This window comes from Microcaecilia unicolor, chromosome 9, assembly GCF_901765095.1.
Source record: "Microcaecilia unicolor chromosome 9, aMicUni1.1, whole genome shotgun sequence".
Lineage (NCBI taxonomy): Eukaryota > Metazoa > Chordata > Amphibia > Gymnophiona > Siphonopidae > Microcaecilia > Microcaecilia unicolor.
The window spans coordinates 924,847-951,094 of NC_044039.1; the positions used below are offsets into that span (position 1 = coordinate 924,847).

At 42.9% G+C, this 26,248-nt stretch overlaps 1 protein-coding gene across 1 annotated transcript in view; it reads left to right on the top strand.

Moving 5' to 3' along the window:
• The window catches only part of ANKS1B (ankyrin repeat and sterile alpha motif domain containing 1B), a 271,859-nt gene extending 251,303 nt beyond the window's left edge, over positions 1-20,556 (top strand). The window contains 8 exon segments of the mRNA XM_030214810.1: positions 3,449-3,556; positions 4,171-4,347; positions 6,738-6,884; positions 11,909-12,001; positions 13,321-13,407; positions 15,839-15,976; positions 17,178-17,345; positions 19,716-20,556. Of these exon segments, the coding sequence (XP_030070670.1) occupies positions 3,449-3,556; positions 4,171-4,347; positions 6,738-6,884; positions 11,909-12,001; positions 13,321-13,407; positions 15,839-15,976; positions 17,178-17,345; positions 19,716-19,820 (1,023 nt within the window). The 3' untranslated portion in view covers positions 19,821-20,556.
• Positions 20,557-26,248: the final 5,692 nt, after the last annotated feature.

The following is a 26,248-nucleotide window of genomic DNA, read 5'->3' on the forward strand; positions in this document are numbered from 1 at the left end:
CCTTTTCTAATAATACCTAACATTCGATTTGCTTTCTTAGCCACCACCGCACACTGAGCAGAGGCTTTCAATGTATCATCAGCGATAACACCTAGATCCTTTCCTGGTCAGTGAGTCCTAATGTGGAATCTTGCATCACGCAGCTATAGTTCAGGTTCCTCTTTCTCAGTTTGGGTTGTAGATTATTCAGGTTTTATATGTTCATAACTTTTGATTTGTATTTGATTTGCTGTGAATTACAATTTTTTATTGTGCTTTTTAACTTGTGTCCATTTGTTTTGGATAGTATAGAAATGTGAAGTGAAATGAAATTTTACTCTGGAATTCAATGGGGCTGTTATCAGTGTTGTCTACATGTGTTTTGCTGACTTTGGGCATTATGTGTGGCAGGGGGGTATAGACCTGTGTGGCGGGGGAATAGATTGGTGTGTGTGTGTGTGGGGGGGGGGGTGTAGACCTTTGTGGCTGGGGGGGGTGCTGCAAACCGAAAAAGTTTGGGAACCACTGCTGTAGGAGAAGGGAATGCCAAAGGGGAGGAGTTATTTACTCTTCTCAATCTTTTACTGGTAGTGAATTCCACATGTCTAGGCAGGTAGGTTGGGCATTCTCCTATGAGAATTTTGAATAGTGTGCAGATTAGTTTGAATTGAATCCTAGCCTCCACTGGTAGCTTGTGTAGTTTTGTGTAGAGATGGGAAATGTGGTCATGTTTCTTTAGACAGTATATCAGTCAGATCGCTGTGTTTTGGACCGATTGTAGTTTGCTTAGTTGGTTATTTTGGACTCCCAGTAGTAGAAGGTTATAGTAGTCTAGTTTTAATAATATCAGTGACTGTACCAGCAATCTAAATTGTACTGTCTCAAAGAATTTCCTTATTTGCTATAGTCTTCTCGTTGTTGAAAATGAGCTTTTCACCACATTTGAGATGTGTAAGTTGAATGACAGAGTTCAATCCAGGTACGCTCCCAACTGCTTAGTTGTTGGTTGTAGTGAGTAGAGAAGGTTTCCAGTAGGAGAATCTGCTTTTCCTGTGGGTCTGGTTTGTAGTCCAGCAGTAGGCATTTCATTTTTTCTGGGTTCAGTTTCACTTTATAGCTCTCGATTCATGAGCTAATCAACTGTAGGCAGTCTCCAATCACTCCAGTGGACTGGGCTATGGAGGACAGTATGGGAATGATTACTGAGATGTTGTCCTCATAGCATTTGGGAAAGTAATTGGCCTAATGTGCGAAAGAAGATATTGAATAGTGTGGGAGAGAGTGGTGATCCTTGGGGTACTCCACAGGGATTGCGTCAGTTTTCTGAGAGTATTTCATTTTGTTTTACTCTGTATGATCTTGTGGTTAAGAAACCTGTGAACCAAGCCAGGACCTTATCTCCTATTCCAGTATTATTGAGTTCTGAGAGTAGGATGTCATGATCTACCAAGTCGAAGGCTGATGATAGATCGAATTGAAGTATTAGTGCCCTGTCCTTCCTGCTCTGAATAGCTCTGGCTTTATAAACTGTGGCTACAAGGACTGTTTCTGTATTGTGGTGGGTTCTGAAGCCTGAATTAAAAGCATCCACAATGTCATGTTGGGTGAGACAATTGTTTAATTGAAGGCAAACCAGGCTCTCCGTAAGTTTTGTGAACAGTGGATTTGAGGCCACTGGTCTATAGTTGGACACCATTTCACTTGATTCCTTGGTGTTCTTGATTAAGGGGGTAATGATGATTTATCCCATCAAAGGTATAAATTGATCCATTGAGAGTTGGTGTTAAGTCCAGTTGAAGAAGTTGTGTAGAAATTCGATTGGAGGAGAGCTCATCAGGTGCAGAGGGCTGGGCTCCAGTGTACAGGAGGATTTGGCATATCTGTGGTAGAGTGAGATGAAGTCCTTCCAGTTTATAGGGTTGAATTTGGACCAAATCCTGTCCCCTGCTATGGATATAGGGTTGGCGTCACAGGTTGTGGTACTGACATCCCTTGGGTTGGTGGAAGTGGATCTGGTTTTGACAATTTTATTTTGGAAGTAGCTTGCTAATTCTGGTGCTGTCGGATATTTGGGGTTCTGTTGTACTTAGTGCTAAACTAAGTGGAAGAGTGATTTTGTGTCAGGTTGCGTTCCAGATATCCACAACCCATTCCATGAAAAAAACTATTTCCTGGCATTGCTTTGACGTTTACCTCCTTATAGCTTTATTTCATGTCTTCTAATCTTACATCTTCCTTGTCTTTGAAAAATAATTTTGTTCATTAATACATTTAAGTATTTAAACACCTGCATCATATTTCCTCCGTTCCTTCATTCCCTTAGAGTTCTGTGTACATATTGAGGTCTTCAAATTTCATACATCTTCTGGCACAGACCCCGTACTGTTTTGATCACCTTTCTCTGAGCTCATAAGAAAATAAGAACATAAGAATAGCAATACTGGGTCAGACCAATGGTCCATCAAGACCAGAATCCTGCTTCCAACACTGGCCAATTCAGGTCTTTTTATATCCTATCTCACCAACAACTTGTATAGGGGAATTATCACCTCCTTCCTTCTGCTGGTAATTCCTCACTCTGTGTAGCCCAGTATCCTTCTGGCTTTGGCCACTGCCTTGTCTCACATCGATCTTCAGATACTGTCGCCCTGTTGTACCTCTCTCCTGTACACATCAGTCTCTGTCCGCCTATTGCATACAGCTCCTTTGGATTTCTGCACCCAAAGTACATGTTGCATTTCTTCACATTAAAATTTAACTGCCAGCTGTTAGCCCATGCATCAGATTTTTGTAGATTAATTCTCATATTGTCTAATCAGTCCAGGGTATCTACTCTGAGCCAAACTTTTCTTCCTAACTCTTTTATTCTCTGGCTCCTCTTTCCAGGGGCGTAGCCAGACAACAGATTTTGGGTGGGCCTAGGCAAGAATTGGGTGGGCACCAAGTGTTCTCCCCCCCCCCCCCCAAAAAAAAAAAACAACATTATCTCAGCTGGTGGGAAAATGCTTCTTTCCACCTTGGCAGCAGGCATGCACTGAAAGCATGCGCAGGTGCCGGTGTCATGGAGAGTATCGTTTTCATTACCATCAGGGGAAAATCTTCAGCTGGCGGAGCTTGGGATTCCCAACATGTGCTACTGTTGGGTGGGCCTGAGCCATAAATGGGTGGGCCCTGGACCACCCAAGCCCACCTGTGGCTACGCCACTGCCTCTTTCTCCTCTCGTCCATCCCTACTCATGTTATTTGCTGCTGGACTTTCAACATAGAATCTTTCTCTCTCTCTCTCTCTCTATATATATATATAAAGCATCATTGCTTTAAGAGGTGAATGTATATGAAATAATGACTATCACATGGGTGAATAATCCATTTGCTGCACAGAGAGCATCTTGGACTTTGTTGCTTTAATCCTTTTGTTCTTGTGTCTGTGGTGCATGGGTTATTCTAGGATGAATATTTTCTTTTTCAGATTTTAAAAATTAAATTACTGGGCCACAGAAAACGAATTTTGGCATCTCTGGGAGAGCGAGTTCATGAGGATATTCCTCAGAAGCCACCACGATCGATCACCCTAAGGGTAGGTTCAGAGCTGTGCAGGACCCCTTCATACATCACACACTCTAGTAGGGACCTTGTATTCTAGCACTTTAGTTGCCCCCAAAATGCATTGCCTGGGTCACCGTCCTTCATAGTTCCTCATAAATTCGATGTTGTCCAGATATTTGTAGTGGCTGGGACTATCTATGGATACTCAGTGGCAGTATATGGATAATACCACCGAATATCCTTCCAGTCCGCCTGTGCATTGTGCAGATGGGGCTGAGGAGGAAATGATCAGAAAACTGTTGATATTCAACTATCTGGTAACTAGTGCTTAAAATATTGCAAATAGCAGGTTGAATGTCCATGTTTTATTTAACCTCTGGGGCCAACATTTAAAATGCCACTGACCACTGTAGCTGAAGGAAGGAAAAGTGCCCATTGAGGCTCTGTAGCATCTGATGCTCCTCGTGGTCCAACCGTGGGCAAGTGTAAGAATGACACCTTCCATGTGGCTGTATAGTATTCAGGAACCAGACTGCTTAAGCTTTTCCCATGAGAGGTTAGCGTCTGCCAGCCTCAGATACAAGTGGGGGAATGCCCTGTGCCATGTTATTTATTTACTTTTAAACTTTTTCTATTTCTGTTCAGGAACCCAGTGGAGAAAACACTCCTCCACAGCTTTCGCCATCACTCAGCCAAAGCACCTACACCACTGGGGGTTCCCTCGACTTCCCACACGTTATGATGCAAGATGCCAGGAGAAGAAGAAATGAAACTTACTTTGATGATATCCCCCGATCCAAACTGGAGAGGCAGATGGCACAGGTATGTGGCTAGAGCCTTTTGTACATATAACACCTGGAGATAAGTAAACATGATGGTGACATTTAGTAATTAAGCAGAAGACAAATTATTGCTGAGCTCAGTTATATATTTCGGGGAAATGTTGCAAAATAACCTGTTTCTGGCCACTTTAAACAGAATGACCATAATAGCTGCAAGAGGACACCCACATTCAACAAAAGAACAATATGTACAATTTACAAGCAAAATTCATTTATAATTTCTCCCCTTACGAGGTTACGGGTACTAGTAGGCAGGAAGAAGGATACAAGATATCCCGGTCTTGAAAATGCTGTGCCTGTGACTCTGTATGGTGGCTGTGGTGGAAGATGTTAGCGCTGGCAGGAGTGGGTATAAATTGATTTTATCTTCATTCATCTTGTCTGACATGAGTGTTGGAGATGAAGGTGAGGCAATGATAGTCATGTCTGTGAGAGATGAGTCATAAAACAAAGAAAGACCAGTTGTAGAAGAAGATTGAAGACATGATGGGAAACCAGGGAGACCAGACAGACAAGTTCACCAGAAACAAACAGGAACAAGGGAAGAAATAACATGAATACAATAAGAGGCAAAAAAAAAAAAAAAACAAGAATCTGGAAACAGGAACAAGAGAAGAAACAGGTGAAGAAAGAAGAACACATGAATATAGGAACGGGGAAAAAAGAAGAACACAGGACACATACAGGAATAGTGAAAGAAAGAAGAACGTTGATAAAGGAACAAGAGGGGAAACAAGGATGCATTCAAATACAGGAACAAAGAAAGAAACAATAACACAGGCTAGAAATACAGGAACAAGGAAGAAACAATAACACAGGCTAGAAATACAGGAACAAGGAAGAAACAATAACACAGGCTAGAAATACAGGAACAAGGGAAGAAACAATAACAGAGACAAGAAATACAGCAACAAGGGAAGAAACAATAACAGAGACAAGAAATACAGAAACAAGGGAAGAAATAAAAACACACAGGAACAAGGAAAGAAAGAAGAACACAGGAGCGAGAGAAGAAACAATAACACAGATAAGAAATACAGGAACAAGGACAGAGACATTCATACAAGAACATAGACACACAGACAGCAACAAAGGAGGAGCCTGTATCTGGGACTGGTCAATAGTAGTTCTTTGTGACAGGGGCTTCATTCCAATCTTCCTTTCAAAGTAGGAGCTCAAAGTCCTTTCCTGAGATTTTTCGGTCAATGTAGTCTCTCACCATCGAATTCTCCCCCCAAAAAACATGTCAATGAAAGTAAACACTTGGATACTGCTTAATGTGCCCCTCGAGCAAACTAATTTTCCCACCAAATTGACTCAAACCTAACTGTATTGCCCCCCATCCAAAGGATGTAGGTCCTGCTAATGATACTGATGATACCTTCTTTCCTTTATATGATACTGGTGTAACCACTACATATGTGTGTATTTCACAAGGCTGGTGTAAACACTCATACTTAATTCTTTGTACGATACTAGTGTAACCACTACATATGTGTGTATGTCACAAGGCTGGTGTAGACACTCACACCTAATTCTTTATACGATACTAGTGTAACCAGTACATGTGTGCATATGTCACACCAAGATTGAGGGAGATATGCATATATCTTATAGTATTATTTAATATAACACACGTTAACTGTGTGCCTTGCCCAGACTTGCCCACCTGCACAGGATGCTTTTCTGAAACTATTCGCATGCGTGCAGAATAGTGCCTTGCGGGATAATTTTCACACACAGTTTTGGCATTTATGCCCATACCTGACACCTTGTAAAACTGCCCCCACCCCCTTCATTTTGTAAAACACCATTTGTGCATGTATTGTGACAGAATAGAAGTCCATGTGTGCATAGCACGGAAGTGCGAGTGTGGTGTTTGATAACATATGTGCATAAATGGAAGGGGCATAACCTGGGTGAGATCCCCCCCCCCCTTTAATGTACTGCTTACAGAATAGTATCTTATGTGCATAAGATTTGCACTTCTGTGTGTCCAGTGATGCCTGTGTAAATGGGAGACAACTAAATGTCCGCCTGTTGTTGGTAAGTTGCGCTATTGTTCTTTAGCAGTTATAGAAAATGTTCCCTGCGCTGATCCTGGTGCTCAAATGGAGATGCCCACTTACAGAATTGGCCCCTGTGTGAGAGTTATTGGGGAGCAGTTTTCACACTGGCTTTTCCAGTGAGTAAAGGCCTATTTACCAAAGACGTCCTTTGAAAAATGTTCCCTTCTGACTACTTCTATTTCAGTTTATTTGCCCTTGATATTGCGCTTCTGCTGACACACAGATCAAACTCTGCTCCTTTCTACAAGTGAAAGCAGAATGAGCAGCTTATTTTATGAGCTCTGCATTTCTTCTCTTTCAGAATAAATATGATTTCCAGTCAGGAGACTGGGGAGAGCCTTCCCTTAATCTACGTGCCCCTAACGAAGCCGCAGGTGCCAGTCCTGTACAATATTGGCAGCACCACCCTGAGAAGCTGATCTTCCAAGCTTGCGACTACAGAGCTTATGTAAGTCTTCCTGTTCATGTGCATCTTATTATCGGTATCCTGCAAGTTCTGGAAGGGAGAAATGTGACATTACAACCTTGTGCAGAAAAGACTGCAAGACAACAGGTGAAGACCTGCCAAATTCCCACAATGACTTTTGTGAAAGTTTTTTTTTTTGTACTCTGCCACTGTGGACAGAAAATGCAGCACTGGAGGAAGAAAAGCCAAATCCATCAGTACTGACAGAGCTGAGAAAATGGGTAGAGTATGAGACACGGTGGCAGTGCTGCAGCCTGACTCTGTGGCGGGATTGGGAAGTGGCTCTGTGAATTCGTGGCACTTTGGCAGTGTGAGGACCTTAACCTCATGTAAAGCTTTCTCTGTTGAGAGTAAATCTAGGGTTTTAGTCATTAGTTTTGATTCTTCTTTATCTTTTTTTCAGTTTCAGATAAATCATTTATGACAGAAACCTTTTTTTCAGGTTGACACAGTTACTATTTTGATAGATCTTCGTTTGTCTTATTAATCCAGATGTTTATCCTTCCCCATTTGGTCTATTGTAATGTTTTATATTTAGGGTTATCGTCCAAATTGTTGAACAAATCGCAGCTCATTCAAAACACTGCTCGGTTGATCTATAGGATCAAGAGGTTTGACAGTGTTTCTCCATGTTTGACAGCATTGCGCTGGCTTCCCATTCGTAAGCGGGTGATATTTAAATCAGTTTGTGCGCTGTTTCAGGTCATTTATGGGCTGTTGGGAAACCTCCTGTCGTCTCAATTACAGGCATTGCTGCAGTTTGGTTTTCTAGTTGTAAAAGGGTTTGCACTTTTTGAAAATCTTTAATGCTTGGTTCCCATTTGCACTAATTTCTATGTGGAATTCTTTACCCTCCTTTATTAGATTGGACAGTACTTACCTGATACTTCAAAAGAAATTGAAAATTCATTATTGTTACTTTTAATTCAATTTTGGTGATTTTAATCTTATTATGTAACTTGCCTTTTCTTTTTTTTTTTCTTTCATAACCCGCAATGAACCTTTAAGGGGATGCTGCGGTATAAAAATGATACATTGACATTGATTTCAACGCTACGTACCTAGTGAATTCAGCTCTGCTTTTTCCTGCCAGTTTAGCATGAAAATTCAGAGGGAGATGGATGGAGGGAAGGAATAGTCATCTTGTCAAAGAAGGGACCAATAGGAGAGAAAGCCTCTGTGCATGTTTGCTTTCCTGAGCAGACATCAGTCCATAATGTGCTACGGGGAATCTGGCAGGGCTGGAGGCAGTTATACAACAAAGGAAGTGTAGTTGGCCACAAGAAGCAATGTGTAATAGGAAGGTCAGTAATAAGCAGACCTGCTAGCTAGGAGAAGCAGTTTATTGAAGGACCTTGCCTGCATCAAGATTCAGTAGTTAGTTCCTCAATCACTATGCTCTCCAGAATCAGCTAATAATCCATTCACCATATGATTGACACTGTGGCTAACAATTTATATACTGATGAGTTTTTTTTGTCGAACGGAAACTATTATTGGCCGATTCTGGAGACTGTATCGATTGAGGAAAATGTCTCTGACCCCTGATACACTTAGTTTGCCGAAACGTGGGTCATGATGGGTCTGCCAATAAACATTGCTTTTTCTACCTAGCAGACTCTGCATTTATTTTTGCGCTTTTGCGCTTTTTACCATGTGCTGACCACACTTCCTTTGTTGTGCAACTGTGACTGTACAGCTTGTTTCCTCTAACTTTTGACCTGGCTGCAGGCCTGAAAGGAGAAAAGCAGAGCCGTACGAGAAACCATAGCTGAAAACAGAGGAATTTCTGAGTTGCCATTGGTCCAAGCGGTGGTGAGTGAATAACCTGCCTTGGATGAGGTAGCAGTAAGTGGGGGAAGATGTATTATTCAAAGCCCTGAAGCATACACTCCACTCAGGATTCAGCTCATCAAAGACCACACCTTTAATAAACTCATACAGCTGTGAAACAGTAGTGCAAAGCAATTTCTGCAAGGACCTTGTCTACCACCAGACTTTTCCGGGCAGAGTTACTATTGGAGGCCTCCATAACGTTGTAGCTTAATCTACCACTTTGAACTGAAAAGAAGAAATGCTGTCCTAAAGAAATAAGTCCATCAGATGCCACAACCTTTTCAAGGTTTGTGCATTTTCTTTACCACCAAGACCTGAAACTTTGGACATTTTGGGGGAGACTAGATTAGGAGTATACAATTTGCGTTATTAAGTTTTGAGTTTTTGGAGCTTATGCCCTGCCCATCAAATATTATCTGAGCGACTTACAATAAAATAATGTAGGGAACGGAGTGCGTTGACGTTCATACTGTGAGGACAGGAGGGACAAATACAATAAGTATGATAGAAAAGCTGGGAAGATAAGTATGAAAGGAAGGGGATTTAGTGGTTTCCAGGATGGCGCCCAGTCTATGGCACATGTCAAGGGTTTAGTTGGCTTTAACCAAAGGCATCATGGAATAAGAAAGTTTGTAAATCAGTTGTAAATTTGGATAAGGAAGATGAGAGACGAAGATGTACTGGTAATTTGTTCCAAAGTTCAGAGCCTTGAACTGAAAAAATAGACTGGCGTGTGGTGTTGTAGCGGATTTCCTGAAAGGATGGGACTAGAAGCTGGTTTTTCTGGGCTGATTGTAGAACATGTGGGGGACAGTAGGGAGTAAAAATGCGGGATAAGTAGGCAGGCTCACCTAAAGAGAGAGTCTGGTAGACCAGAAGTAATAATTTAAAGGTTATACGATGAGTCAGTGGGAGCCAATAAGAAGCTTTTAAGAGTGGGGTGATGGGATTGAATTTTGTATGGCCAGTAATGAGTTTGATAGCAGTGTTTTATTAATTAATTAATTTATTTTAATGACATTTATATCCCACATTATCCAGAGAGTATACTCCGGTTCAATGTGGCTTACATGACAAACTCATTGAGAAGCACTTTTTACAGAAAATTAAGCTACAGCATGTGAACCGCTGCAGAAGCTAAGTGTGAGTTTATATTACATGAAGAGAGATTAATTGTTTTTAGGGTAGGAAAAAATGATAGAAATGATATATTGATGGAGTTAGGTTGAGCTGAACAGGCTTCAATTAATCTAGAACCAAAAAAATGTTGTTGGAAGGTATTATTTGGCAGAGATCGCTAGTTACAATCGATTTAAATTTGATTGTTGTTGTCATGAAAGGCTGATCTAAAGAAGTATGTTTTCAGAAGGCTTCTGAGTAGCAGGTAGTTGTTTTGGTTCCTTGATATGAGAAATTGGCATTATGGATTGATTTGTACCTCACATTTTTACAGTTAGGAAAATGTAAAGTAAGATATTCTCTGGATAACGTGATGACATTGCGTGTTGGTAATTCGATGAGATTATATATAGAAGATGGGACCAAGCCAATAGAATTTGGTGAATGAAAATAAACATAATTTAAACGATATTCTTTCTGTTATTGGTAACCAGTGTCGAGCATATAGAAGAGATGTTGCTTTGGTGAAACGCGGTGATCTACATATTAGACGTGCAGGGCATGGTTTGAGTGGTTTGTAATTTTCTAAGCAGGCTGCATTTAATTCCTCAATATATGGAGTTACAATAATCAAGTTTTGTTAGAAGTAGGGACTGAACTAATGTACAAAAAACTGGTTTTGTGAAAAATGGTCTGAATCTTTTTAGTTTCCAAAGTGAGTGAAAGACACTTGACACCACATTGCAAACTTGTATTTCAAGGGTGAGGAATTGATCGATTGCGATTCCTATCGTTTTCATTGTTGATTCAAGGGGATAGGTGATCAATTGCGATTCCTATCGTTTTCATTGCTGATTCAAGGGGATAGGTGATATTCTCCATAGTGAAACTTTTTAGATTGATAGGATGGTGAGGATTGGTTATTATAAGAAATTTCATTTTTTCATTGTTGAGTTTTAGTTTGAAATTGGTTGCCCAGGATTCCATTAATGTTATGCCTAATTTAATATTGTGTGTTATTTCTTGGATTTCTTTGGTGAATGGGATATATATGGTGACATCGTCAGCATAAATGAATGTCGGGAAACCATTTTTTCCCATTAAGTTACCCAGGGGGGGCCATTTTGTACTAGTTGTAAATGACGGAGAGGTCCCTTTATTATCTTTCCCAGTTAATGTAACCTCTATATAAATTGGGTTTGATAGAGTGACGTTTGTGATATTTTAATGTGTGTAATTTTCCTGACGGTACTTGATGCTGTCAAGTTTGTGAGCCAGAGCATGTTGTCAGTAAATATTTTGATTTGTCTAATGCATGGCAACTGGGGCTGTGAAGGGGGGGGGGGGTAGTTATCAGTGGGTGTAACCAAGGAGGTTTAATTGACAGGAGATGGCATCATGTGACAAGGCTGAAGCCATAGCCACCATTTTGATGAACTAAAACTAAAGCAAACTATTAGTCCAGGCCTTATTTCTAATAAGTGTTTGCTGTTGTTTTTGAGTGACTCAATATGGCGGCAAGCTATGCCTACTGGCTCCAGGACAGATAAAGAGGTTTACTGGCAGGAGCCACCACGATGACATCAAAGAGGTGAAACGAGCCCTCCAGCTCAGCCGCCTTATTGCTATTGAAATAATTGCTATTGAAAACAATTGCAGACTTGTGAGGTTTTATTAAACCTCCTGTGTTTTTCATTCTCTCTGTTAGGACGGGATCAAGGGAATTGGGGGGGGGGGGGCTTTTGGGAAATTTTCAAGGTATCTGTGAAGGGGGGAGGGTTATATTCAAAATGTATTTGTCAGTGCTGCAGAACTTGCTTTGTTATTTGCAGTGCTGTCTTATGGATTTCAGTGCTTCTCAGTATGCCTTTATTTTTGCTTATGATGATAAGATATTTCTATATAAAAAGAAAAAATAAGGGCACATAGCTCAGTACAGCATTGCAAATAACAAAGTAAGCTCTGGAGTACTGGGACTGACCAAAACTTCATGAGCAACGTTTGCAGGTCTCTAGAGATACTTTACCTTACAGAAACTCTCCTTTTTGCAGTATTTGGGCTCAATGCTGATTAAAGATTTAAGAGGAACAGAATCCACACAGGATGCATGTTCAAAGATGAGGGTAAGTATGTGATATTAGCCTGTGTTTCTCTGTACCAGTACATTCTTCAGTGAAGGTCTTTAGCTGTGTTCAGGGAGAAAACAGGTGGACAGACAATAAGCTGGACTTTTCCCCCTGCAATAAAAATACTTAGTAACATCTTCCAGGCTCAGCTGTTTGATCTTGATGAATGAATTAATGGATGTTACGGTCTGTGCCAGGGCTGGTGGTTGGGAGGCGGGGATAGTGCTGGGCAGACTTATACGGTCTGTGCCAGAGCTGGTGGTTGGGAGACGGGGCTGGTGGTTGGGAGGCGGGGATAGTGCTGGGCAGACTTGTACGGTCTGTGCCAGAGCTGGTGGTGGGAGGCGGGGAAAATGCTGGGCAGACTTATACGGTCTGTGCCAGAGCTGGTGGTGGGAGGCGGGGCTGGTGGTTGGGAGGCGGGGATAGTGCTGGGCAGACTTATACGGTCTGTGCCCTGAAAAGGACAGGTACAAATCAAGGTAGGGTATACACAAAAAGTAGCACATATGAGTTTATCTTGTTGGGCAGACTGGATGGACCGTGCAGGTCTTTTTCTGCCGTCATCTACTATGTTACTATGTTATCATGTGATAATTTCTTCTACTGGGTTTGCTATCTTTAGTGCAGTAGGTGCCTGTGACCTTTCCTGGGGTTCTTGTCAGTGGGGGTTATATTGTGTAGGTTTCATCCATTTTACACTGTGCGAGGTTGGGGCTTTTCCGGTTTACCAAAAAGCAAAATAAACCTCAGATGAGACAGCAGCTGATAAGGGGGAGGGTCAATCTTCCGTAAACCAGAACTTTTGAGTACTGGTATTGGCTGAGAACATGGATTTGTTACCATCTGATTTTATCATCATTCCACAAATGTAAAAACTTTTAAAACTGTAAAACTTGCTCCCACAGGAAATACTAGCAGCCCTGGCATGGACTTCTGCCAGACAGGAGCAGGCGTTAATGAAATGATGTCTGGGAGCCATCGTAGATATAAAAAAGGCAGCAGACGTGTTTTTGCGTGAATAGATTTTTGTGGTGGTGTTTTGGGGCAAAGTGGAGACTGTTAAGGAAGCAACCGTGAGAACTCCCCCTCCTCATAGCTGTGTCAAATTGTTTCTTGTTTTTAACGAAGGCTTTGCAAATATCTGCTTTCTGACAGTGGTATCAGAAAGATTTGAGGGAAGAAGTCAGGAAATATTGTGATATATTAATCATTTATAAAAGCATTTCCTTTTCTTGCAATTGGTTAATATATATATTTTCTTACTGGGGGCGGGGCAACATGTTTAAATGTTTAACAGTTCTGTAATCCTCTCACTTTGGCTTTTTTCATTTCAGAAATCTACAGAACAAATGAAAAAGGTGCCCACAATTATTCTGTCCGTTTCATACAAAGGAGTGAAATTTATTGATGCGTTAAATAAGGTGGGTGGAATGACCAAGATGTCAGCGCCACAAAGTAGCATAAATACAAGTTCTACAATGGCTTTTACCGAATTACTAGTACGCTGAGAGTTTGGTGCAGCAGCTTATGTCATGCCAATGGGCTGGTGTAAATTAACGTGTCTGTGTGTTATGCAGTGCGTGGAACTGGTAATATTCTGTAAATGACATGCATTGCTTAGCGACACACCCATGACAAACCCAGGGGTTCGCTTCCTTGCAGTTGAGATCTAACATGCAGATGATCAAAAGCCCTGCGCTGTTCCAATCAGCGCTCTAAAATAGCGCTGGAACAGCGCCGGGTGCTATTAGACCTATGATCAGAGATGATGGATGCAAATTTAAGCAGCGCAATTATCTCTGGTTATGGGGTAGAAGTGCGGGAGAATTGTGCCTGAGCATGCGCTCAGCACAATCCTCCCGCACTTGTTTGACTGGGCTGGAGACCAATGAAAAGAGAAGGACGCCCATCTTTAAATTGGAAGATGGAGGTCCTCAACTGCCCTGTTGCAGGGACGGCCAAATTTCAAGGGGGTGTCGGAGGTATAGCGACGGGGGAGTTGAGGACGTCCAAAATTTGGACGTTTCTGTGATGGGGCAGTTGAGGACGTCCAAAATTGGATGTTTCAATGAGAAAGACGTCTTTCTCCTAGAAACATCCAATTTTGGACGACCTCAACTGCTCCGTCACAGAAATGTCCAAATTTTGGACGTCCTCAACTGCCCTCGCTGGCAGGTTTGCTGTAGGGGGGCATGGGGGCCTGCCAGCATGCAAATGCATGCTGGACAGGGCTCACCATTCCTCCCCAATGATCTGCAAACCCTAATGCCAGCTCGGAGCTGGCGTAGGGTTTGTCGCAGCCAGCGACCCAGTCTTTGGCGCGCTGGACGCTGATCATTGGGGATGAATGCGTTAAGCGCTGATTAGCATGCATTTGCAAGCTACTTGCGCTAAGAGCCCTGTTTAGCATGCTACTTGCGCTAATAGCCCTCGAGTGCGTTGTTTCACGCGCTCAAGGGCTCTGATCATGGGGCGGTAGCAAACGCCGGCGCTAGTATGGCACTAACAGCCTCTAGCGCCGGCGTTTGCTTTTGATCCATCTGCCTGTGAGCGACCTATGTGCAACAGTTACAGAATAAAGCCTAACACACGCAGAACTTTAATTACTGGCGCCAGTCACGTACATAAGCACTGAATTCTGTGACCTGTGCGTGCTGTCAGCCGCAGTTTATAGAATTGCTTTCATATCTTCATGTCTGCCTTGATTTTAAACTCAGTGAAGAAATTTGTTCATAGTTTCCACTTACTTCTGATTACTGGTCCACGTAGTTTTGGTGGTTTTCATCTCAAATTCACTCATACGAGTAACTTAATGGTTAGAGCAATGAATGAGAGCCAGGAAGGTTGGGGGTTTAAATCCTGTTTCGCCCGTCATGGACACCATGACCTTGAGCAAGTCCTGTAGCCAGTTTGGGCAGAAAAATGTGGCTGAATGTAACTCACCCTGAACTCAGCTTGGAAAAGGTGAGTAAAAACAATTCCAAATCCAATATTTTATTGAAGGGGTCTTTCTGATAGCCCCATGGCAATGCCACATCTATATATATATAAGGCACTTTGAAGCCTCAAGCCGGAAACTTGAGGCGCCCGAGATATCCGGTTTGGCCTGCAGGCTCCAGTCACTGTAGCTCCGCCCTTGCGTCAAAACGCGATGACGTTGAGGGCGGGGCGGCCCTCGCAACCACGTCACTGAGGGACGAAGGGACGAAGAGGAGAGGTGTGCAACTCGGCACGGAGGGGGTGTCTGGAACTCGGGAGGGAGGGAGGACGGGGGGGGGGATTACCCTACTAGCGCCCGTTTCATTTTTGCCAGAAACGGGCATTTCTTACTAGTAACTCCATATAGAAGATCCAGCTTTACTTCCAGGGTATAAATTTTTGGTTGCTGCGATTGTAATTTTAAATTATTATGACATGATTGTTGTTTCATTTATACTGTATCCATTGTTAACTGCCTTGAGCTATTTATGTTAAATGACCTATAGATGCTTATGTTTAAATTAAAAAAAAAAAATTAAACCCTGTTAAATATCCAGTGACTATTTCTCAGATAAAGGCACAAAAGTCAAGAAAGGAAACTGCCAAGGTGAGGTTTCAATACCTTCTCAATTTTGTGCCGCCTGTTCTGATAAGGCCATGAATTCAAATTTGGAAGTATTTCCATGTTTTTGGATCATTATAACGTCTGAATAAAACATTTTTGTAAAAGTTAGATGCATATTCCGTTGGATTTTAAATGTATTTTGGAAGTAAGACGCCCGTCCACATGGGTTGCATGTTTTTGTGTTTGGGGTGGCTCGGAGGATGTGTGTTCGATGCATTTTATCAGTTCGTGTTTTGTCTCTTTTATAGAACATCATTGCAGAGCATGAAATTCGTAACATCTCTTGTGCTGCTCAGGACCCTGAAGACCTTTCAACATTCGCCTACATCACTAAAGACTTGAAGTCCCCTCATCATTACTGCCACGTTTTCACAGCGTTCGATGTGGTGAGTGTCAGTGGCAGAAATTTCACAGCAACTCAATTACACAGAAGCCATTTATTTATTAAATTTGTTTTAATGTCTCTTGTTATGCTGTAAGACCTGAGTAAGTATCCTTCGATGTATCTGTATTACAGTGTGCATGTGTGCCGAAATTTATATTTATGTATGGATGTATTCCTTTGAATTAGCTATAGCTAAAACCTTGCCAATTGCATAGCTTCATGCACAGATATTTTCTGAATTTAATCGCCAGTTTGTATTCAGAATTATTGCTGTCAGTGTTCAAAAGGGAACTGCCCAGTTAAACCCCACTGAGCAAGTCAGCTGCTGATTTTTGATGGCACTTAATCGGGCAGTGTCACTGAGTATCACTACTAACTGGCCATCCTGTATGGGGTGGGGAGGGGTGGGGAAGAGGAAGAAGAAGAAGATGCTGGACTCAGCACTAGGGTAATGAATTTTGGATGCTGAACCCAGTGGATGTAATGAGGGGAAGGGGAAATGCTAGACATGGTGGGGGGGGGGGGGGGGGGGCGGTGAGTAGGGAAGGGAAGGTGGAGATGCTGGCCATTAGGGATGGATGCTGGCTATCTGGAATGGAGTATAAAGAGAAAGGGGATATACTAGAAATGGGAAGGGTGTATGGCCTTGAACTGCTTGCAGGGTTAAGGGGACATGGTTAAAGCGTCACCTAGGGCATTAGATACCCTTGGACTGTGGGGGTGGGGGAAGGTAGGGAAGCAGAGGAATGCTGGACATCTTGAGGCTGGCAGGTAGGGAAGGGGAGATGCTGGACTGCAGAGGGATAGGGGAAGAGAGATGCTGGACATAGAGGGGAGGCCTTGAGCCACCCCTTGGTGAGTTGGGGGAGGGGTTGTGCATGGCTGAAGATACATTTGGGGTGTCGGATTCCCTCGGGCCAGCTCTGCCTCTGTGGATTCTGTGTTCTAGTCAGCAGAAACTATTGGAATGAACATCTCGTGTGCAGGGATGGAATGCCCTCACTTTTGTGGTTCATTCTAAGCATGAGCTTTTTATAATGGCTTTCCTAGTGAGCCCTTAAACTGAGTGTTACAGTAATTGTTTTTATGTATAATTTGTTTATTTTGGTGTTTTTATGCTGATTATAAATGGATAAATGTAATCAATTCAAAAAGTGTAAAATATCTTTGACTTTCAATGTTCGTTTTTTTTTTCTTCCTAGAATTTAGCCTATGAAATAATCTTAACATTAGGACAAGCATTCGAGGTTGCTTACCAGCTGGCACTTCAAGCACGGAAAGGAGGTCATTCCTCTACTCTCCCAGAGAGCTTTGAAAATAAACCCACCAAACCCATCCCAAAGCCTCGTGTTAGCATTCGCAAGTCTATGGTGAGTGCATTCCATGCTGGAACATCTTAAACAAGAAATGCCCATTTGATGCACCCTTTAGATGAGACCCAGTTAAGGGTCCACTCTTTTTGTAAAGAGCAGTGTCACAGGATGGGAACAAATCACACACACCAGAGAATAATGTGTCCTCGGGAGAGAGAATAATCCTGAAGCTGTTTTCACTTCAGTGCACCACTCATTTCAAATGGAAGCAGCTGGATTATAAGAACTCTATATGAAGAGATACAAGATACATATGTATAGATAGATAGATAAATAAGGAGGTGCATTTATTGACCTATGAGGGTAATTCTATAAAGCAGTTACAAACATTTATGTGCCGATTACAACTGTAAATATTTAGAATAGCGGGTATAAGAACAGCCATACTGGCTCGGATCAATGGTCCATCTAGCCCAGTATCCTGCTTCAACAGTTGCCAATCCAGGTCACAAGAACCTGGTAGAAACCCAATTAGTAGCAACATTCCATGCTACCACTCCCAGGGCAAGCAATGGCTTCCCCCATGTCTATCTCAATAACAGACTGTGGACTTTTCCTCCAGGAACTTGTCCAAACCTTTTTTAAACCCAAATACATGCACGTGTATGCACAGGGATGTAGCTACCATTGAGCGAGCTTGGCATAAAGCCCAGGACTGCCCAGTGGTAGGGACCACCTGCTTTGACACCCAAGTGCCCTCTAAGTCCATTGGTTACCCATTGTCTGGCATCTTTCGATCTCCCTCCCCCCCCCCCCCCCCCCACAATGTGGGTTCAGCATTTCTCTCTAGCCCCTGCAGTCCCACCTCATAGTCCTCCAAATTGGGATGGCAGTGGCAGCAATGAAAAGAGCCTTCAGCTGGCCTCACCAGGGCTTTTCCTCTGCTGCATCCCACCCACAAGTAGTTATGTCAGAGGAGGTGGGATGTGGCAGAGGAAAGACCCTGGTGAGGCCATCTGGAGGCTACCTGTTTTCATTGCTGCTGCTGCTGTTTAATTGCTGCTATGGCCAGTGCAAATCTGGAGGACTGCAGGGGATGGGGGAGTTAGTGAGAGAGAGAGAGAGAGACACTGGGCTTGCAGAGGGAGGAGGGGAAGGAAAAGAGATGGAGAGATGCCAGGTCTGTGGGGAGGAGGGAGGAAAAGATATTAGATCTGGGAAGGGGGGGGGGGGGGAGATGAGGAGAAATGCTGGACCTGAGCAGAAGCAGAGGGAAGAGAGAGAGAGACCTGGACCAAAAGGGGGAGAAAAGAGGGGGAGAGATATTGGATTTGGGTGGGGGCAAAGGGAAGAGAGAGAGAAAAAAACTGTTACAGAGGAAGAGAGGAGGAGAGATGCTGGACCAACAAGGGAAGGAGAGAGGGCAAGCATACCATGGAGGGAGGCAGTGTTGGGGTAAGAGAGGGAGAGATGGCCCTGGAGGGGGGCAGGGGTGGTATGGGAGAGAGAAGAAGATATACTGGCCCTGGGATGTGGGGTGCAAGAGGATAGGAAGAGAGAAGGGAGAAGATGGATATGGAAACGGACAGAGACATAGAGAAGGGATGCTGGGCATAGAGAAAGCATAGGGACAGATACCCAGAGAGGAGATGTTGGACAGAGTAAGATAAGGACACAGGGATGCTGAATATGGGGAAGATGGAGACACTGAGAGGGTAAATGCTAGATAGGGACACAGAGGGAAGATGGATGTTAGACATAGAGAAAGAAGAAGTGATAATGAGACAGGAGACCCTGGAAAGAATTAAGAAAAAAACCCAGAAAAAAGCAGAAACGAGAAACTGGGATCAAAGCAATACTCAAACATCAAAGGTAGAAGAAAGGCATTTTCTGAATTTATTAATTGTAATATGTCAGCTTTAGGAAATGTGCATTTGATATCTTGCATTTCAGTTTCTATTTCTCTTACTGTGACAAGTTTTCTATATAGGCTGGGAATGTGTTTGCCTTTTGCAGGGTTGGTTTAAAGAGCTCTGAAGGGGTTACCCCCCTCCCCTGTCTCCACTACATTGAAAGAGATGGAGTTATAGGATGCACATCTTAATTTTTCCACCTGGGCCCGTTCAGTCCTAGTTATTGTGCACATGCTGAAAATGCTGTTAAGTGCGTATCTTACATAGCGTGTATTTGACATGTAGACTCACACTTGGGAGAGGCTTACAGAATACTATAAGTTATGTGGATATCTACGGCAGTTAAGCACTTACAGGAGCTCGATGGCTCTCATTTACACCTGGTTATGTTAGGATTCTATAAAGGAACGTTGATACCTACCAAGCTTTCTCTAGGCACCAATGCACATTGCACAGTTATAGAATTACCCCTTAATTTCATTCTTTCTTGAAGGTTCTGTTTTTTCCTGAGCAGATGGATCCCTCTGAACAAAAGTCTCTTGCGAATCTACCATGGATTGTAGAACCAGGACAGGAAAAACGGGGGATTAGCACCAAGTATGAAACCACCATCTTCTGAGAGAACTGGCTGCTACTGTCCGTGGTGCGCTTGGCGGATCGCCCGACCCTCTTACTGACCTCTCGAGCAGACCTTGGTGGTGCTGTTAATCTCCTGGTACCGTGGAAATACGTCCTGTAAGAGGAGATTGTCTCTTTCATGTTCTGTTTCAGTCTGCTCTCCTCTAGCCCCAGTCACAGATGTCCACCACAAGCCTTCGTCTGCCTCGGAGAACTCAAAGCACTGAGTATTTTATAAATTCTGATTGAAATGTTGTACTTGTCCGGATGTCTACGGAGGTGGTAATTATGATTGCATACAAAACAAGAAATCTTTTCCCAGTGTACTGTAGATGTGGAAGTGGGGAGAAGGGAGAAGGGAGCTGGGGCTGTCAACTTATAGAGTCTGGCTTTGGAAAGTAGAAATCGTTCATTGTTTCAAAGATAATCAACAGTTACGAGGATCACAAAGAAGAAATAAATATAAAGCACAGAAAATGCAATGTAATTTTTATACTTAAATCACAAAAGATACATTGTAATTGAGGTTTTAGTTTATTTAATTAAATACTTACTGTACCTGAGGTATAACTGAAAAGACATGAGCTAAACCCAGATGTCTACATTACTGATGTCAGTGGCCACAGCAAAGTTCCCCAGCAAAAAAAAAAAAAGTGTTTTTTTGTAAATGATAAGCAGAATTCTGTACCTGTATGTTTTGAAGACAGACAGACAGACATTCCAGGTGCAGGAAATAGGCTTTGGGAGGGGGGGAGGGGAAGGGGTTGGGGGAAATAAAATTCCCTCAGCTGCAGGGTTGAAAAATGAAATGGTACCACAGTGAATGAGAGCAGATAAAGACCAGTACGGCCCATCCAGTCTGCCCAGTAAGTGGAAATGTAACTTTCTCCTGCATATCACTGGTTATTGGTACTGGATCTGTTCAAGATGTCTTCTAAGATAAGGTAATTGCAATTTTCTTTTCTTCTTTAGATCTAAGTATCCCCCTGGGACAGTGGCGTAGCCACAGGTGGGCCTGGGTGGGCCAGGGCCCACCCATTTAGGGCTCAGGCCCATCCAACAGTAGCACACATTTATTGGTAGCTGGTGGGGATCCCAAGCTTGGCCAGCTGAAGACTTCCCCCTGATGTTAATGAAAACACTACTCTCTATGATACCAGCATCTGCGCATTCTCAGTTTTCAGCGCATGCCTGCTGCAGACTGCGAAGGTAGAAAGAAGCATTTTTCCGCCAGCTGAGATATTTTTTGGGTGGTGGTTGGGGGGAGGGAGAACACTTGATGCCCACCCACTTCTTGTCTAGGCCCACCTAAAATCTGTTGTGTGGCTACGCCCCTGCCCTGGGAACCCCTGCCTCCTCTTCCATCATGTTGGCCAGAAATACAAACTTTTTTTGAAGGGTGTGGGGGAGGGGAGAGGGGACTGTCTCCAGCCTACCTACTTTATAAAGGGAAGCAAATGGCTCTGTGCCTTTCTAAAAGAAACTCCTAGAAGCAGGTGCACCATGCACTTTCACACCTGCTCCTTGCGTTCACCCCTGTATTTTAGAAAATACGTGCTTATATTGCAGCTGAATCCCTGCTCCCCTGAAACCACACGCCCAGGAATGCAGGGCTTGATTTTGTAACAATCTGCCTATGGTCTATATATAAGCTGCCTAGAGGGTGCCTATGTAACATACTCTCCTGTTTACAATGCCACGCTAGTGGCTGATGGTTCGGTAATGCCGAAATAGCCCGTTCACTTTGAATGGGCGGTGTTGGCATTGCCGAGTGGCTTTGCAGGCAGGGGGACAGTAAAGAAATGATGACAGATAAAGAGCAGAAATGTGGCCAGGTTTGTACCTGTGACTCCATGTGGTTACTTTCCCTTTGCCTTTAGGATTGTAAGTGATACCTCGTCCACTTCAGCCCCTCTCTGCCTCTTTTTTTTTAAGGTTGAAAGTTATTTAAGTTTTACTTTTGCTGTTTTTCTTTTATTCCATCCTCATGTCCGTTAGAGAACCTCTGTGTTTATCCCAATGCCTTTTTGAAATCTGTCACTGTTTTCAACCCCATCATTTCAAGGTATCCATCAGCCTCTCTGTGAAAAAGTATTTCTGATGTTGCTTTTCAGTTTCCCTCTTTGCATTTTCATTTCATGCCCTCTAGTTCTGTAGCCTCTCCGTTTTTGGAAAAGGTTTATTTGTTCATTTATATCTTTCAAGTATTTAAATGTCTGTATCTCCCCTGTCCCTCCTTCTGCCCCAGGGTATACATATTCAGATCTTCTCATACATCTTCTGGCAGAGACCTCATTCCATTTTGATGGCTTTCCTCTGAACAGCTTTGAGTCTGTTTATGTCCTTGGCAAGATACAGCTTCCAAGATTGAACACCGTATCCAAATGTGGTCTCACCAATGACTTGTACAGGGGCAGTATCACCGTCTCTTTTTCTGCTGGTTATGCCCCTCTCTATGCAGCCTGTATCCTTGTGGCTATGGCCACCACCTTGTCAGACTGTGTTGCCACCTTGAGATCCTATCACCCTGAGGTTTCTTTCTTAGTCGGTGCAGATTAGCCTCTCATCCCCTATCGTATGCAGGTCCTTTGGATTCCTGAATCCCAAATGCATCACCCCACATTTCCTCCCATTAAAGTGTGACTGCCAAGCATTAGCCCAGGCTTCACATGTTTGTACATTGCTTCTCATGCATTTCACTCCCTCCAGAGTGCCCACTCTTGCCGGTTTTCATCTCATCTACAAAAAGGCAAACTTTCCATTCTAACCCTTCAGTAATATCACTCACAAGCATATTAAATAGAATTGACCCTAGAACCGATCTCAGAGGCAACGAGCCATTTACCACAACCCTCTGCCGCCTATTGGTCAACCGATTTCTGATCTGGTTTACCACCTCAGGTCCCTTCTTCAGGCTGCTCAGTTTATTTATGAGCCTCCTGCGAGAAACAGTATTAAATATTTTGCTGAAATCTAAGTAGACCACATCGATCCCATTCGTTTATCACCCAGTCAAACAAATCAGTTAGATTCACTTGACATGATTTGCCTTTGCTAAAGCCATGTCGCCTTGTATCTTGAACACATTGGACTGTAGAAAGTTGAGTCTGCTTTCTCTTAGGAGTGTCTCCATTCCTTTCCTACCATCGCGGTATGGCTCACCGGTCTATAGTTCCCTGCCACCTATTCTTTATAGACTACCGGTGTAGCAGGTTAGATACACGCCTAGAAGTTAGATGTGAGCGCATAACGCCAGCCATAGAGCTGGTGTAATGCAGATGCCTTATCGCTGGAGATATGTGTGTAATTTATGGTATTCTGTAAGTTGTGCAGGTTCACCTACCTGAAAAATAAGATATGCACATATTTACAGAGTGGTGCTTGGGTGGAATTTTGCCATTTCTGTATTTGCCCGGATACCCACATATCTGCCATTATTCTCATCATTTGTTTGAGTATGTGCACATAGATCTGTGTATATGTCCTTGTTCTAATCATTTATGCTTGTGATTGGCACTCATTAGTGCCCTCGTTATAGAATAACCCCCATGTGTATAAGATGTACCATAAATATTCCTGCTTAAATAGCTACGAGGTTTTGTAGAAGGCTGTTCCAACGTTTAAAACCTGCTTTCTACACGGAAAATAGAATTACCATTAAACATCCTGTGTTGTGGTGGCTGGAGTTCCCCTAGTCAATAACAGTATATTTCCGCTTTCACCCATTTGACTACCCCACTGTCCTATTTTCAAGGCAGGTTGTACAGTCTTATATGTACCTTCAGCACCATACTTGCCCTTTCATCTGGATTCCTAACATCTCGATGGGGCACTGGGTAGTACTGTCTCAGAAAGGAGAGTGGCCCTTAAAACCACACTGAGACACCCCATCCATATTGGCTCAGAAGGGACAGTGCAAGCTGATAGGGGAGCCTGTCCCCTAACACTGTGCTGGGACACTAGGTCATTACTGGCTGAGAGGGGAGAGCACTCCGTTACAACATGTCAAGATTTTGGGTCAATATTAGCTCAGCGGGATGAGTTCCTTGTACCACTAGGTGGAGACATTGCATCAGTGCCGGATCAGAGGGATGAGGGCTATATACCAGCAGTCAGGGGCACTGCGACAGTGCTGAACTCTGCCATACAGCATCAATGTAATTGTTAGACATATGGACGCTCTTAAGCAGAATGCATATTATAGCCAAAGCTGAATACAAAAATTAGAAAGCTGAGTTGCCAGATTTGGAGGTGTTCCTTTAGCATCCTGGTCATGGGGAGTACTAGGAATTCACTTTCAACAGAGACGGACACATGATAGTAGAGTATGTACCACAGCTGTTTATAGATATGTACATAACCTTACTGGGAGAGGTACATCCATTAATATATATGTATATATTTGTACAGAGAGTAGAAGAGGTGCAGAGCAAGCACAGTGTCACTAGGAGCTTAACAAGCTGCTTATATTTATACAGGGCTTTAGTCAATCCTCTCTTGGAAGTGTTTTACATCCAAATTTCACGGGAAAAAACCTCCAGTAGCAGAGGATACCATTTTTTTCACTTACTGAAATTGTTTTCTTTTCTTAAAACTTCGGAAAACAGGTGAATACTTCAAAGTAAGGAAAACAGAAGCTTTTGAGTTTCAGTTGAAAATCGAGGTACAGAAAAGACGGTGCAAGGATGTAGGGCAGACGCAGCGATCTGTGTTTTTTCTATTGTCTCTTTCTGTTTGGAGAAATTGTCATTACATTTATATTTGTAAAGAAAAAAATGTTTTTTGTTTGTTTTTTTTTGAGCCAGGAGTACTTTTCCTTTAGAGGATTTGTGGCCGGATTTAGTTGGCTCTGAGCCCTGTGTCGTTTAGACGCCTTGGCCAGTCCAGCAGTGGCAGCCTCAGACATTCAGCTCTGTCACGCTGCCTTGTGAATTATTACCAAGTAATGCAGATAGAGAAATACAATGTGGAGTTGTCATAATATTTCATTTCCCCCCTTTTCTCTGCAATTCAAGTCTAACTATAACTCTTGGTTTCACAGACTGGCATTACAGGAAGAAAGTGATTAATTTCTCTCCTTTCTGTACGCTCAAATCCTTTTCATGCAGTACTAAATTACTTGAAATTAATGGTTTTGTGTACATATTCTGTCTATATTTTGTTCATATGTATGTAGCCTATTTGCAGTAAATCACCCAAGGATTCTGCCGTCCAAACGAAAGCGTGTAAGTGAAAAAAGCGAAGAGCAACCTCGCTGTCTGTAAATATGCACGGGCTTCCAGTTATAAATTTTGTAATTTTGTCCCATTTATATCCTATAAAAGCACACAGAATTAAAAGAATTTGTACAGCCAATAAAATGTTGCCCTGGGTTTTTTTGTTTGTTTGTTTGTTTGTTTGTTGAGTTGTTCGTTTTTTCTTTTGTTTTTTTTTTTGTAATCATGAAGTGCCAGGAACAGCCTCTGTTGAAATCATAACCCAAGCACGCTTTGTCTGCAGTATTAACAGTGTGTGTGGCATGTCTCAGGCTCCAGAATGCCACTGACCCAGGCCCTGGTACTGGTACTTGACTGCTGACTCTGTAACACACATCCAAGGAGCATCTGATCGCAGCATTAGTTCCTGGTTAGGACAGCAGGTGGCGCTGTGTGCATTCGTTCCCCGGATTATGGCTTTTAATTTCCCATTTCTTTGTGATGTTTCAGTGAATCTGAAAAACACAAAATGAACCACATACCGGAGCAGAGCTCAGCAAATCCATCAGAAATAACAATTATCCATTGCAATTATTAACCCAGTCTCGATGTCTGTTTTAGAGGGAAATACAGTCACAAAACATTGTTTGAATATAGATATGAAACCTAATATATTAATAATATCCAACAACTTCACAATTGAATTAGAAAGATCTATCAGATACAGGTGTGGGGGAGGGGGAGGAAAGGTAAAATCCATCTGATACAGGCCTATTCATGGGTCATATTAACATCCGTCTGATACAGGTGTGGAGGAGGGGAGAGGACGAGAGGTAAAATCCATTTCCAGATACAGGCCTGTGGGTGAGTCATATTAACATTCCATCTGATACAAGTATGGGGGAGGGGAGAGGTAAATCCATGCCCCCTACAGGCCTGGAGGTGGGTCCTATTAACATCCATCTGGTACATGTGTGGGGGAAGTGAGAGATAAAAACCATATCATGTGTGAGGGAGGGGAGAGGTAAAATCCATCCACCTACAGGCTTTTTTTTTTTTTGGGGGGGGGGGGGGTCAGTTCTATTAACATCCAGATTCAGGCCTGGGGGAGAATAGAATTAACGTGTGCCTCTCAGTACAGGGCAGTCTCTGTTTTATGGACTGCTGGCAAAAGCTAGAGTGGATTCTTCAATGGTGGTGGTAGGGGAGGGGGAGGGGGAAGCCTCAGGGCACA